We start from the raw sequence: 14,095 nt of genomic DNA, 5'->3' as shown, positions 1-14,095 counted from the left end.
GAGGGGGTAGAATACTCGGCCATTGCGGTCTCGGACCATGCCCCGCACTGGGTGGACCTGCGACTGGGGGCGGAATGGGGTCAGCGTCCTCTCTGGCGACTAGATGTGGGGCTGCTGGTGGACGAAGAGGTGTGCGGGCGGATAAGGAGGAGTATTGAGAATTATGTGGGAGCGAATGACACAGGTGGCAGTGCTTTGGGAGGCTCTGAAGGCGGTCATTAGGGGAGAGTTAATCTCCATTAGGTCCCATAGAGAGAAGGAGAGGGCGGAAAGGGAGAGACTGGTGGGAGAGATACTCAGGGTAGATAGGAGGTATGCGGAGGCCCCAGAGGGGGGGGCTGTTGAACGAGCGCCGGTAATTACAGGCGGAGTTTAACTTGCTGTCCACGGGGAAGGCGGAGGCGCAGCTAAGGAAAGCGAAGGGGGCAGTTTATGAGTATGGGGAGAAGGCGAGTAGGATGCTGGCGCACCAGCTGCGCAGGAGGGAGGCGGCCAGAGAGATTGGGGGAGTGCAGGATAGTGAAGGCAACATGGTGCTGAGCCCAGAGAGGGTTAATGAAGTCTTCAGGGAGTTCTACGGAAGGTTATACGAGTCGGAACCCCCGCAGGGAGGGGGAAGGGATGAGGCGGTTCATGGACCGGTTGAGGTTCCCAAGGCTGGAAGCAGAGCGGGTGGAGGGACTGGGGGCCCCGGTTGGGTTGGAGGAGGTAGTCAGGGGGCTGGCAGGCATGCAGACGGGCAAGGCCCCGGGCCCGGATGGCTTCCCCGAAGAACTTTATAAGAAGTTCTCGGAGCTGCTGAGCCCGCTCCTGCTGAGAACCTTCAATGAGGCAAAGGAGAAAGGGATTTTCCCTCCGACAATGTTGCAGGCATTGATCTCGCTTAACCTGAAGAAGAAGAAGGATCCGCTTCAGTGTGGGTCCTACAGGCCGATATCGCTCCTGAACGTGGATACCAAGCTGTTGGCAAAAATTCTGGCCACCAGAATAGAGGACTGTGTCCCGGGAGTGATTGGGGAGGAGCAGACGGGTTTTGTTAAGGGCAGGCATCTGAACACGAACGTGAGGAGGCTCCTGAATATTATCATGATGCCCTTGGAGGGGTACACGGGTGTCCCCGTTGCTGTTTGCCCTGGCAATTGAGCCGTTGGCCATTACGCTCAGGGCTTCGGGGGATTGGAGGGGGCTGGTGCGCGGAGGGGAGGAGCACCGGGACTCCCTCTACGCGGATGACCTGCTGTTGTATATTTCGGACCCGTTAGAGGGGATGGGGGAGGTCATGCGGATCCTGGGGGATTTCGGGAGGTTCTCGGGGTATGAGTTGAACGTGGGGAAGAGTGAGCTGTTCGTGGTCTACGGTAGGGGCCAGGAGGAGAGACTGAGGGAGATGCCGCTCTCAGGATAGTGGAGAGGAGCTTTCGGTACTTGGGGATACAAGTGGCCAGGAACTGGGATGCCCTGCACAGGCTCAACTTAACCCGGCTAGTGGAGCAGATGGAGGGAGAGTTTAAAAGGTGGGATATGCTCCCGCTTTCCTTGGCGGGACGGGTGCAGACTGTGAAGATGACGGTTCTCCCCAGGTTCCTCTTCGTATTTCAGTGCGTCCCCATTTTCGTCCCCAAGTCCTTCTTTAAGCGGGTATTTAAGGGGGTAGGATTGTTACAGGATTTGCGTGGGCAAATAAAACCCCACGAGTCAAAAGGGTATTTTTTGAGTGTAGCCGGGGGGGGGGGTGCTGGCTCTGACGAACTTCTGCAGTTATTACTGGGCGGCCAATGTGGCCATGGTCAGGAAATGGATGATGGAGGAGGGGGCGGCGTGGGGGCGGCTGGAGGCGGCGTCGTGTAGAGGCACCAATCTAGGGGCACTTGTTACAGCTCCACTGCCGTTCTCCCCGGCGCGATACACCACTAGTCCGGTGGTGACGGCGGCACTGAGGATCTGGGGGCAGTGGAGGAAACACAGGGGAGAGGGGGGGGGCCTCGGTGTGGACCCCGATACGGAATAACCACAGATTTGCTCCGGGTAGGTTGGATGGGGGATACCAAGGCTGGTATAGGGCAGGTATTAGGAGGATGGGGGACCTGCTTATAGACGGGGTTTCCCCCAGCATGCAGGCGCTGGAGGAGAGGTTTGGTCTGCCCCCGGGGAATGCGTTCAGGTACCTTCAGGTTCGGGACTTCCTTAGAAAACAGGTGGGGACATTCCCGCGGCTGCCCCCACGTAGGATCCAGGATAGGGTGGTGTCTGGCGTCTGGGTAGGGGAGGGGAAGGTGACGGACATATATCAGGAGCTGCAGGAGGTAGAGGAAGCCTCAGTGGCGGACTTGAAGGATAAGTGGGAGGAGGAGCTGGGCGAGGAGCTGGATGAGGGCCTGTGGGCCGATGGCCTGGGCAGGGTGAACTCCTCCTCATCATGTGCCAGGCTCGGATTAATCCAGTTTAAGGTGGTGCATCGGGCGCATATAACGGCGGCCAGAATGAGTAGGTTTTTTGGGGTGGAGGACAGGTGCCCGAGGTGCGCAGGGAGTCCGGCGAATCATGCCCATATGTTTTGGGCATGCTCGGCTCTTAAAGAATTCTGGCAGGGGTTTGCAAGGGTGATGTCTAGGGTTTTGGACGCTCGGGTGAAGGCGAGTCCAGCGATAGCGATATTTGGGGTGTCGGAGGATCCGGGAGTGCAGGAAGCGAAAGAGGCCGAGGTACTGGCCTTTGCCACCCTGGTAGCCCGGAGACGGATTCTGTTAATGAGGAGGGACTCGAATCCCCCGAGTGTGGAGACCTGGGTTAGCGATATGGCGGGGTTCCTCAGCCTGGAGCGAATAAAGTTTGCCTTAAGAGGGTCCTTGATGGGGTTCTCCCGGCGGTGGCAACCTTTCCTAGACTTTCTAGGGGAGCAGTGAGTGTCAGCAGCAGCAGCATCCTGGGGGGGGGGTTCAGGTGGGGGGGGGTACTGTTGATATAATGTGAGTTGGGCATGGAGCCAAAACCCACCTTGTTCTGTTTTTTAAAAATTAAAAAAATTCTGTTGTGTAAGTAGTTTCATTGTAAGCTTTGGGTTATGTTTATTGTTATTTTTTATTACTATTTGTATTTCTATTTTTGTTATGTAAAAACACTCATTGGAAAAACTTTAATAAAACATTTATTTTTTAAAAAAAGAGTCTGGAGAAGGGTGTGTAGATAGCCTGGGTCACATTGAGATCCAAAAAGACGAGGTGTTGGGCTGAAAGAGTGGGGTGGGAAAGAGGGGTTCCTTTTCATGGGACACTGGCATCAGTTTTGGGACAGAGGGGACCTATACCGTTGGGATGGTCTCCACCTGAACCGAGCTGGGACCAGTGTTCTGGCGAAAACAGTAAATAGGGTGGTCAATAGGACTTTAAACTAAAGATTGGGGGGGGAAGGGAAAGTCAGGGAACCAAGAGGTGAAGTAATCAGTGGGAAGCGTAGCTGCTTAGGAATACAAAAAAGCACGAAAAGACAAAACTCAGAAGAGGTTACGATAGTCCCCATCCCACAAAATATGACAGTGTATGGAAAGGCTCAGTAAACCAAGGTTCACCACACTAAGAAAACAAAAAGGGACGGTCAATAGAGAATTAAAGGTGCTATATTTAAATGCGCGCAGTGTACGGAACAAGGTAGATGAGCTTGTGGCCCAGATTGTGACTGGCAGGTATGATGTGGTAGGCATCACAGAGACATGGTTGCAGGGGGTTCAGGACTGGCATTTAAACATCCAGGGATTCACAACCTATCGAAAAGGCAGAGAGGTGGGCAGAGGGGGCAGGGTTGCCTTGTTAATTAGGAATGAAATTAAATCAATAGCACTAAACAACATAGGGTCAGATGATGTGGAGTCTGTGTGGGTAGAGTTGAGGAACCACAAAGGCAAAAAAACCATAATGGGAGTTATGTATAGGCCTCCTAACAGTGGTCAGGACCGGGGGCACAAAATGCACCACAAAATAGAAAGTGCATGTCAGAAAGGCAAGGTCACAGTGATCATAGGGGACTTCAATATGCAGGTGGACTGGGTAAATAATGCTGCCAGTGGACCCAAGGAAAGGGAATTCATTGAATGTTTACAGGAGGGCTTTTTGGAACAGCTTGTGATGGAGCCCACGAGAGAACAGGCCATTCTGGACTGAGTGTTATGTAATGAGCCAGACTTGATTAAAGATCTTAAAGTAAGGGAGCACTTAGGAGGCAGTGATCATAATATGGTAGAATTCAATCTCCAATTTGAAAGAAAGACGGTAGAATCAGATGTAAAGGTGTTACAGTTAAATAAAGGTAACTACAGAGGCATGAGGGAGGAACTAATGGGAAAGATAGTAGAACAGCAATGGCAGGAGTTTCTGGGAGCCTATAATGTGGCAAAGAGTAGTGGGAAGTCAGAAGATTGGGACGGCTACAAAAACAAACAGAGGATAACAAAGAAAGAAATAAGGAAAGAGAGGATCAAATATGAAGGTAGGCTAGCCAGTAACATTAGGAATGATAGTAAAAGTTTCTTTAAATACATTAAAAACAAACGGGAGGCAAAAGTTGACATTGGGCCGCTCCAAAATGACGCTGGTAATTTTGTGATGGGAGACAAGGAAATAGCTGAGGAACTAAAGAAGTACTTTGCGTCAGTCTTCGCAGTAGAAGACATGAGTAATATCCCAACAATTCCGGAGAGTCAGGGGGCAGAGTTGAATATGGTAGCCATCACAAAGGAGAAAGTGCTAGAGAAACTAAGAGGTCTAAAAATTGATAAATCTCAGGGCCCAGATGGGCTACATCCTAGAGTTCTAAAGGAGATAGCTGAAGAAATAGTGGAGGCGTTAGTTATGATCTTTCAAAAGTCACTGGAGTCAGGGAAAGTCCCAGAGGATTGGAAAATCGCTGTTGTAACCCCCCTGTTCAAGAAAGGAACAAGGATAAAGATGGAAAATTATAGGCCAATTAGCCTAACCTCGGTTGTTGGCAAGATTCTAGAATCCATTGTTAAGGATGAGATTTCTAGGGACTTCCGGTGACGGTGGGTGGGCGGGAGGCAGCCGCACAATGGAGAGCTCCCGCTCAGGAACGGCATTTTCGGGGCTTTAAGCCCGGTCCCAGGGTCCACGGAGGCGGCAGAAGCAGGGAGAAGGCACGGAGAAGGCACTGTGAAGACACAGGAGGGAAAAAAAAACAAAGAAAAATGTCGAGGGTGAGCAAAAAAATGGCCGAAAAAAAAACAGCTGGAGGTCCGTCGGGGAGTGGAAAGGTCACCGCGGGGTCACCAGGAAAAATGGAGGCTGGAGCACCAGGGAAGGCCGCACTGCTTACGGCTGAAGAAATAACCAAGGTGATGGCTGTGGAATTTGAAAAGCAGTTGGCGCAAATTGCGAAATGCATGGAGACGGTGAGGAAGGAGATGAGGGAGGTTTTGAGTGTGCTGGTGGAGGAGGCGGTTTCCCCGGTGAGGACGGAGGTGGCGAGGGCAGTGGCGGAGGTGCGAGAGCAAGGGGAGGCGCTGAACGAAGTGAAGGAGACGTTATTGCAGCACGGTGATCAACTTGCCTCGATGGGGAAAGAGATGCGGAAGGTGATGGATACTAACAAGGATCTGCGAGGAAAAATGGAAGACCTGGAAAATAGATCCAAGCGACAGAACTTGAGGATTGTGGGGCTGCCCGAAGGAGTTGAAGGACCGAAGCCGACTGAGTATTTTGCCGCGATGCTGGCAAAACTATTGGGGGAGGACCCCTCCCGATATGAACTGGATCGGGCTCATCGGTCGTGGAGGACTGTACCAAAGGCGAGTGAGCCGCCAAGGGCAGTGACTCTGTGCTTCCGTAGGTACAGGGTGAAGGAGAAGGTCCTGAGCTGGGCCAAGCAGAGTGGTGCAGTGGGCTGGAGCTGGTATACGTGTATACCAGGACTTTACGGTGGAGCTGGCAAGGAGGCGGGCTGCCTTCAACCGGGTGAAGAGGGCACTGTACATTAGCAAGGTGCGGTGCAGCATTGTATATCCAGCGAAGCTGATGGTGACTTACAAGCTCGGGGACTTTTATTTTGGAACGGCGGAAGCAGCGGAGGAGTTTGCGAAAGCAGAAGGACTGTGGCAGAACTGACAAATTGAGGAATGGCCATGTGCCGATGTAACCTCATGACTGTATTTTCTTCTTTTTTGTATCACTGCGCGCGGGTGTAGAGATTAAAGGATCCAAGGTGGTATATATTTGGACAAGGGAAGGGACGGGACTTTCACTCGAAATGAGAGTTCTTTGGGGTGTAGGTGGATATGCGGGGTTTGTGTGCTAAAAGGGGATCTTTGGGCTTTTCTGGGGCCGGGCAAGTGGGAAAGGGACCCGGGCGGGACCTCCACGCTGGCCGGTTTGTGCCAGCCAGTGAACGGGAGTGAGGTGGGGGGAGGGGCTGCAGCCATCGGAGCCTGGCAGAACAGGGTCCGAGTGGTCTAGCCGGGGTGGAAAGTTGGGGGGGGGAGGAACCGAGGGTGGGGGGAGGAGTTTTACAAGAGGCAGTGGACGGGAGAAGCTGGAGACCTGGGGTGGGGGGGGGAGAGCTGTGTAAGATTAAGGGTGACTACGGGTAATCCCTGATTCCCTTTTGTCATTTGTTTATGTAAAGAGATAACAAATAGGTTAGACCAAGGAGAGCCAATGGATGTTATCTATCTTGACTTCCAAAAGGCCTTTGATAAGGTGCCTCACGGGAGCTGCTGAGTAAAATAAGGGCCCATGGTATTCGAGGCAAGGTACTAACATGGATTGACGATTGGCTGCCAGGCAGAAGGCAGAGAGTTGGGATAAAAGGTTATTTTTCGGAATGGCAACCGGTGACGAGTGGTGTCCCGCAGGGTTCAGTGTTGGGGCCACAGCTGTTCTCTTTATATATTAACGATCTAGATGACGGGACTGGGGGCATTCTGGCTAAGTTTGCCGATGATACAAAGATAGGTGGAGGGGCAGGTAGTATGGAGGAGGTGGGGAGGCTGCAGAAAGATTTAGACAGTTTAGGAGAGTGGTCCAAGAAATGGCTGATGAAATTCAAAGTGGGCAAGTGCGAGGTCTTGCACTTTGGAAAAAAGAATAGAGGCATGGACTATTTTCTAAACTGTGACAAAATTCATAATGCTGAAGTGCAAAGGGACTTGGGAGTCCTAGTCCAGGTTTCTCTGAAGGTAAACTTGCAGGTTGAGCCCGTAATTAAGAAAGCCAATGCAATGTTGTCATTTATCTCAAGAGGCTTGGAATATAAAAGCAGGGATGTACTTCTGAAGCTTTATAAAGCATTAGTTAGGCCCCATTTAGAATACTGTGAGCAACTTTGGGCCCCACACCTCAGGAAGGACATACTGGCACTGGAGCGGGTCCAGCAGAGATTCACACGGATGATCCCAGGAATGGTAGGCCTAACATACGATGAACGTCTGAGGATCCTGGGATTATATTCATTGGAGTTTAGGAGGTTGAGGGGAGATCTAATAGAAACTTACAAGATAATGAATGGCTTAGATAGGGTGGATGTAGGGAAGTTGTTTCTATTAGCAGGGGAGACTAGGACCCGGGGGCACAGCCTTAGAATAAAAGGGAGTCACTTTAGAACAGAGATGAGGAGAAATTTCTTCAGCCAGAGAGTGGTGGGTCTGTGGAATTCATTGCCACAGAGGGCGGTGGAGGCCGGGACGTTGAGTGTCTTTAAGACAGAAGTTGATAAATTCTTGATTTCTCGAGGAATTAAGGGCTATGGAGAGAGGGCGGGTAAATGGACTTGAAATCAGCCATGATTGAATGGTGGAGTGGACTCGATGGGCCGAATGGCCTTACTTCCTCTCCTATGTCTTATGGTCTTGAAAAATATTAAGGTAGATTAGTCCCCAGGGCCTGATGGGATCTACCCCAGAATACTGAAGGAGGCTAGAGAGGAAATTGCTGAGGCCTTGACAGAAATCTTTGGATCATCACTGTCTTCAGGTGATGTCCCGGTGGACTGGAGAGTAGCCAATGTTGTTCCTTTGTTTAAGAAGGGTAGCAAGGATAATCCAGGGAACTACAGGCCGGTGAGCCTTACGTCAGTGGTAGGGAAATATATAAATGATTTGGAGGAAAATGTAACTGGTCTGATTAGTAAGTTTGCAGACGACACGAAGGTTGGTGGAATTGCGGATAACCATGAGGACTGTCAGAGGATACAGCAGGATTTAGATCGTTTGGAGACTTGGGCGGAGAGATGGCAGATGGAGTTTAATCCGGACAAATGTGAGGTAATACATTTTGGAAGGTCTAATGCAGGTAGGGAATATACAGTGAATGGTAGAACCCTCAAGAGTATTGACAGTCAGAGAGATCTAGGTGTACAGGTCCACAGGTCACTGAAAGGGGCACGCAGCTGGCCAAGAAAGGGAGATGGCTAATCGCCGGGGGGGGGGGAGGGGGGGCAGCCCCCTGATCCGGCTGATAACTTGGAATGTGAGAGGCCTGAACGGGCCGGTCAAGTGGGCCCGTGTGTTCGCGCACCTGAAGGGACATGTGGTCATGCTCCAGGTGACGCATTTGAGGGTAGCAGACCAGGTTAGGCTGAGAAAGGGGTGGGTAGGGCAGGTTTTCCACTTGGGGTTGGACGCAAAGAATCGAGGGGTGCCGATTTTGGTGGGGAAGCGGGTGTCGTTTGAGGTGCTGCGCATCGTGGCAGACAATGAAGGTAGGTACGTGATGGTGAGCGGTAAGCTGCAGGGGGTGCAGGTGGTCTTGGTGAATGTGTATGCCCCGAATTGGGACGATGCTGGATTTATGCCACGATGCTGGATTTATGCGGCGCATGTTGGGCCGGATTCCGGACCTGGAGGCAGGGAGCTTGATAATGGGGGGGGGGGGGGGGGGGGGGGGAAGAGAGACTTTAATACGGTATTGGATCCAGCAGGGCTGCTCTAGATCCAGGTCGGGTAAGAGGCCGGTGGCGGCCAAAGTGTTGAGGGAGTTCATGGACCAGATGGGAGGAGTGGACCCATGGAGGTTTGTCAGACCGGGGGCCAGGGAATTCTCTTTCTTTTCCCACGTCCATAAAGCCTACTCCCGGATTGACTTCTTCGTTTTGAGCAGGGCGCTGATCCTGAGGGTGGAGGACATGGAGTATTCGGCCATAGCCATCTCAGACCATGCCCCGCACTGGGTGGAGCTCGAGCTAGGGGAGGAGAGGGACCAGCGCCCGCTGTCGCGCCTGGAGGTGGGTTTGCTGGCGGATGAGGTGGTGAGCGGGCGGATCCAGGGGTGCATTGAAAGATACCTAGAGGTGAACGATAATGGGGAGGTGCAGGTAGGGGTGGTCTGGGAGGCACTGATTAGCGGAGAGCTAATCTCCACTAGGGCCCACGAGGGGGGGGGGGGGGAAGGAGAGGAGAGAGAGGGAGAGGTTGGTGGGGGAGATTTTTTTTTTTTTTATAAATGTTTTATTGAAAATTTTTTCCCAAACAACAATTTTTCCCCTCTTACAAAGCAAACGCAACAATAACAATACAGAAATTTTAAACAATACACAAGTACCAAGGTGGGGGAGATTTTAAGGGTAGATAGGAGGTATGCAAAGGTCCCCGAAGAGGGACTACTCAAGGAGCGACGAAGCCTCCAGGCCGAGTTCGACCTGTTGACTACCAAGGCGGCGGAGGTGCAGTGGAGGAAGGCACAAAGGGCGGTGTATGAATACGGGGTGAAGGCTAGCCGGATGCTGGCACACCAGCTTTGGAGGCGGGAGGCGGCAAGGGAGATTGGGGGAGTTAGGGATAAAGGGGGGAATATGGTGCGGAGTGCGGAGGGGATAAATGGGGTATTTAGAGACCTCTATGAGGGGCTTTATAGGTCTGAGCCCCCGACGGAGGAGGGGGGGTGCGTCGTTTTCTGGACTGGCTGAGGTTCCCGAGGGTAGAGGAGGGGCAGGTGGCAGGGTTTGGGGCACCGGTAAGGCTGGAGGAGCTGACTAAGGGGCTTGGGAGTATGCAGGCGGGGAAGGCACCGGAGCCAGATGGGTTCCCGGTGGAATTTTACAGGAAGTATATGGACCTGTTGGGCCCACTACTAGTGTGTACTTTCAATGAGGCGAGGGAGGGGGGGGGGGGGCCTACCCCCGACGATGTCCAGGGCGCTGATCTCGCTGATCTTGAAGCGGGACAAGGACCCTTTACAGTGTGGGTCGTATAGGCCAATCTCGCTCCTCAACGGGGATGCAAAGCTGTTAGCGAATGTGTTGGCTACCAGAACTGAGGGGGTGATCCACGAGGACCAGACGGGTTTCGTGAAGGGAAGGCAGCTAAACACCAATGTGCGGAGGCTCCTAAATGTAATCATGATGCCTGCAGTGGAGGGGGAAGCGGAGATAGTGGCGGCTATGGATGTGGAGAAGGCCTTTGATAGGGTGGAGTGGGGGTACCTGTGGGAAGTGTTGAGGAGGTTCGGGGAGGGTTTCGTTAGCTGGGTTAGGTTACTGTACGAAGCCCCTGTGGCGAGTGTGGCCACAAATCGGAGGTCGGAATACTTTTGGCTATTTGCGTTGGCAATTGAACCTTTGCCGATGGCTTTGAGGGAGTGCAGGAACTGGAGGGGGCTGGTGCAGGGGGGGGGGGCGGGAGGAAGAAATCGCTGTATGCAGACGACCTGTTACTGTATGTGGCGGACCCAGTGGGGGAGGGGGGGGGGGGGAATGCCGGAGGTGATGCGGATCCTCAGGGAGTTTGGAGACTTTTCCGGGTATAAGCTCAACATGGGGAAGTGTGACCTATTCGTGATACACCCAGGGGACCAGGGGAGGGGGATAGACGTGCTTCCACTGAAGAGGGCGGAAGGGAGTTTTCGGTACCTAGGGATCCAGGTGGCCAGGAGCTGGGGGGCCCTACACAAGCTCAACTTGACGAGGCTGGTGGAGCAGATGGAGAAGGAGTTTAAAAGGTTGGATATGCTGCCACTCTCCCTGGCGGGTAGGGTACAGTCAGAGAAGGTGACGGTGCTCCCGAGGTTCCTTTTTATATTCCAGTGCCTCCCCATCCTGATCCCTAAGGCCTTTTTTAAGCGGGTCAGCAGGAGCATCATAGGGTTTGTATGGGCAAAAAAGACCCCGAGGGTGAGAAGGGTGTTTCTGGAACGGAGCAGGGACAGAGGAGTGCTAGCGTTGCCTAATCTGTGTGGGTACTACTGGGCTGCCAATGTGGCAATGAACGCAAGTGGGTAATGGAGGGGGAGGGGGCGGCGTGGAAGAGGCTGGAGATGGCGTCCTGTGTGGGCACGAGCCTGAGAGCGCTGGTGACCGCGCCGCTGCCGCTGACAAGGTGCACCATGAGTCCAGTGGTGGCGGCGACCCTCAAAATTTGGGGCAGTGGAGACAGCACAAGGGGAGGCAGAGGCCACAGAGGCAGTGGTCCCCGATCTGAGAGAACCATCGGTTTGTCCCGGGGAGAATGGATGGGGGGGTTCCTAAGCTGGCACCGGGCAGGTATTAGAAGGATGGGGGACCTGTTTATAGATGGGACGTTTGCGAGCCTTGGGATGTTGGAGGAAAAATTCGGGCTCCCCCCTGGAAATGCCTTCAGGTACATGCAGGTAAGGGCGTTTGTAAGACGGCAGGTGAGGGAATTTCCGCTGCTGCCAGCACGTAGGATCCAGGATAGGGTGCTCTCGGGGGTGTGGGTTGGAGAAGGCAAGGTCTCGGCGATCTACCAGGAGATGCAGGAGGAGGAGGAGGCCTCGGTGGAGGAGCTGAAAGGTAAATGGGAGGAGGAGCTGGGGGAGGAGATAGACGAGAGTACGTGGGCGGACGCCCTGGGTAGGGTAAATTCTTCCTCCTCTTGCGCCAGGCTTAGCCTGATACAATTTAAGGTTCTGCACAGGGCGCACATGACTGGGGCAAGGCTGAGTCGGATTTTTGGAGTGGAGGACAGGTGTGTGAGGTGTTCGGGGAGCCCAGCAAATCATGCCCACATGTTCTGGGCGTGCCCAGCGCTGGATGGGTTCTGGAGGGGCGTTGCGAGGACAGTGTCTAGGGTGGTAAACACCCGGGTTAAGTCGAGTTGTGGGCTCACACTATCGGACGAGCCGGGAGTGCAGGAGGCGAAAGAGGCCGGTATTCTGGCCTTTGCGTCCCTGGTAGCCCGGCGGAGGATTCTGCTACAGTGGAAGGATGCGAGGCCCCCAAGCGTGGAAGCCTGGATCAGCGACATGGCAGGGTTCATTAAATTGGATGGAGTAAAATTTGCCTTAAGAGGATCTGTGCAAGGGTCCTTCAGGCGGTGGCAACCGTTCCTAGACTTTCTAGTGGAGCGTTAGGAGGTGGTCAGCAGCAGCAGCAACCCGGGGGGGGGGGGGGGTACTTTGTGTTTACTACTGTGTTTATTAGCGTTTAATGGGGGGCTTGTATATTGGGGGAATACGTGACATAGCTATAAAATGTTTATTTATGTAAGAAAATATGTTAAAAATTTGAATAAAAATATTTTTTTTTAAAAAATAGACCAGCCCTAAAAATACTGTGGCTACATAGGCAGGTCAGAGGTTGGGAATTCTGCAGTAACTCACTCCTGTTTCCCCAAAGTCTACAAGTCTCCAGCTGCAAGGCACAAATCCGGAATCTAATGGAATATTCTCCACTTCCTGGAGGAGTACTGCTTGAACAACACTTAAGAAACTTCGCATCATCCAGAACAAAGCTTGTTCATATTCCGGAAAATAGATGCACACATGTAAACAACAAAATTGACTTCTGGTGTTGTAAAAACAAATTGGCAATATTGAAAAATCAGCAATAGATTTGATTTTATTTACAAATAGTGCTATAAACCTCTGTGCATGGTTACTTAATGCAAAAATAAACCTTTAAAATATAAATTGGTGTTTACCCACCTGCTTTGCTGCAGACGAAGATATAAATCCTGTTTCCAAGAGGTTCAGCAGCTCTGACAAAGCAGAGGGACTAATAGAACTGAAAAGAGGATGAACATAAATTAAACGCGAAAGTCAACTGCATATAAAATAAATCCATTAATAGCATTTAAGAAAACAAACTTTGACTAATTCGACACAATCAAAATAGCAACAAAAAGTGCAAAAAGGAGTGATACTGAAACCTTCTACAGAATTCCAAACACAGACAAGTTTTACTGAGATGAGGATTTTAACTACACTGAATTTCAGTTGAGGCAGGAAGAATGCGAGTTGGGAAACCTTCCCTTGTTGATTATTCCTAAAACTGAGTCTAAAACACAAGTTCAAAACAGAAACTCAGCTCAGTCAGGTGGTTTCCAGAAAATCACCAGTGTAGCCTCTGAAAGCAGTAGTTTTTTTCTCCAGCAATTAAAATTCAAGTAAACAAATAGTTCTCATCTCTTTAGGTGCCTTGCTAGTTATTAAGCTAAAAGCATACGACTTCTTGAAAAAGGGAGTTTGCTCGCAGTCCAAAGAGAATTTTGATTTAAAAAAAGAGTACCCAATTAATTTTTTCCAATTAAGGGGCAATTTAGCGTGGCCAATCCACCTAGCCTGCACACCTTTGGGTTGTGGCAGCTAAACCCACGCAAACACGGGGATAATGTGCAAACTCCACACGGCCAGTGATCCAGAGCTGGGATCGAACCTGGGACCTCGGCGCCGTGAGGCTACAGGGCTAACCATTGCGCCACTGTGCTGCCCTGGAGATTTGTAATCATAACATATCTTCCTCAGTCCAAAAGATCTCTAAATCTTTTGCACAGGCCCTTTCAGTTTTACACTACTTCTCCCTCTACTTAGTGATCAAAGTTATTTAATTGCACATGTAGAGTGTATAATTACACATGTAACTATGAAATACTTTTTGGAATTCCTTTGGAATTAACAATTTTATTTGTTAATATCTGTTAATCATCAGGAACAGCAGTGCAGGGTTATGTAACAGAGTTACTAATCCAGAGGTCTGGACTAATGTTCTGGAGGTGGAGATGGAAATCCCACCACGGCAGCTGGAATTTAGCTGCAACTTAAATTCAATGAACTGGAATAAAAAGCTAGTCTCAGTAATGTTGACCATGAAAGTACCCGATTATCATTAAAACACATCTGGTTCATTAAAGTCCTTACCTTGT

The 14,095-nt window shown here is 51.4% G+C and overlaps 1 protein-coding gene across 1 annotated transcript in view; it reads right to left on the bottom strand.

Annotated features, from left to right (window-relative positions):
- Positions 1 to 14,095, bottom strand: part of gatb (glutamyl-tRNA(Gln) amidotransferase, subunit B) — a 166,294-nt gene that overhangs the window by 10,732 nt on the left and 141,467 nt on the right. Inside the window, exon 11 of the mRNA XM_072496073.1 lies at positions 12,879 to 12,957. Within this exon, the coding sequence (XP_072352174.1) occupies positions 12,879 to 12,957 (79 nt within the window). The remainder of the gene's footprint in view (positions 1 to 12,878; positions 12,958 to 14,095) is intronic.

Source organism: Scyliorhinus torazame, chromosome 3 (assembly GCF_047496885.1).
Source record: "Scyliorhinus torazame isolate Kashiwa2021f chromosome 3, sScyTor2.1, whole genome shotgun sequence".
Lineage (NCBI taxonomy): Eukaryota > Metazoa > Chordata > Chondrichthyes > Carcharhiniformes > Scyliorhinidae > Scyliorhinus > Scyliorhinus torazame.
Note: the sequence above shows the minus strand (reverse complement) of the source record. Positions and strands in the feature narration are given on the sequence as shown.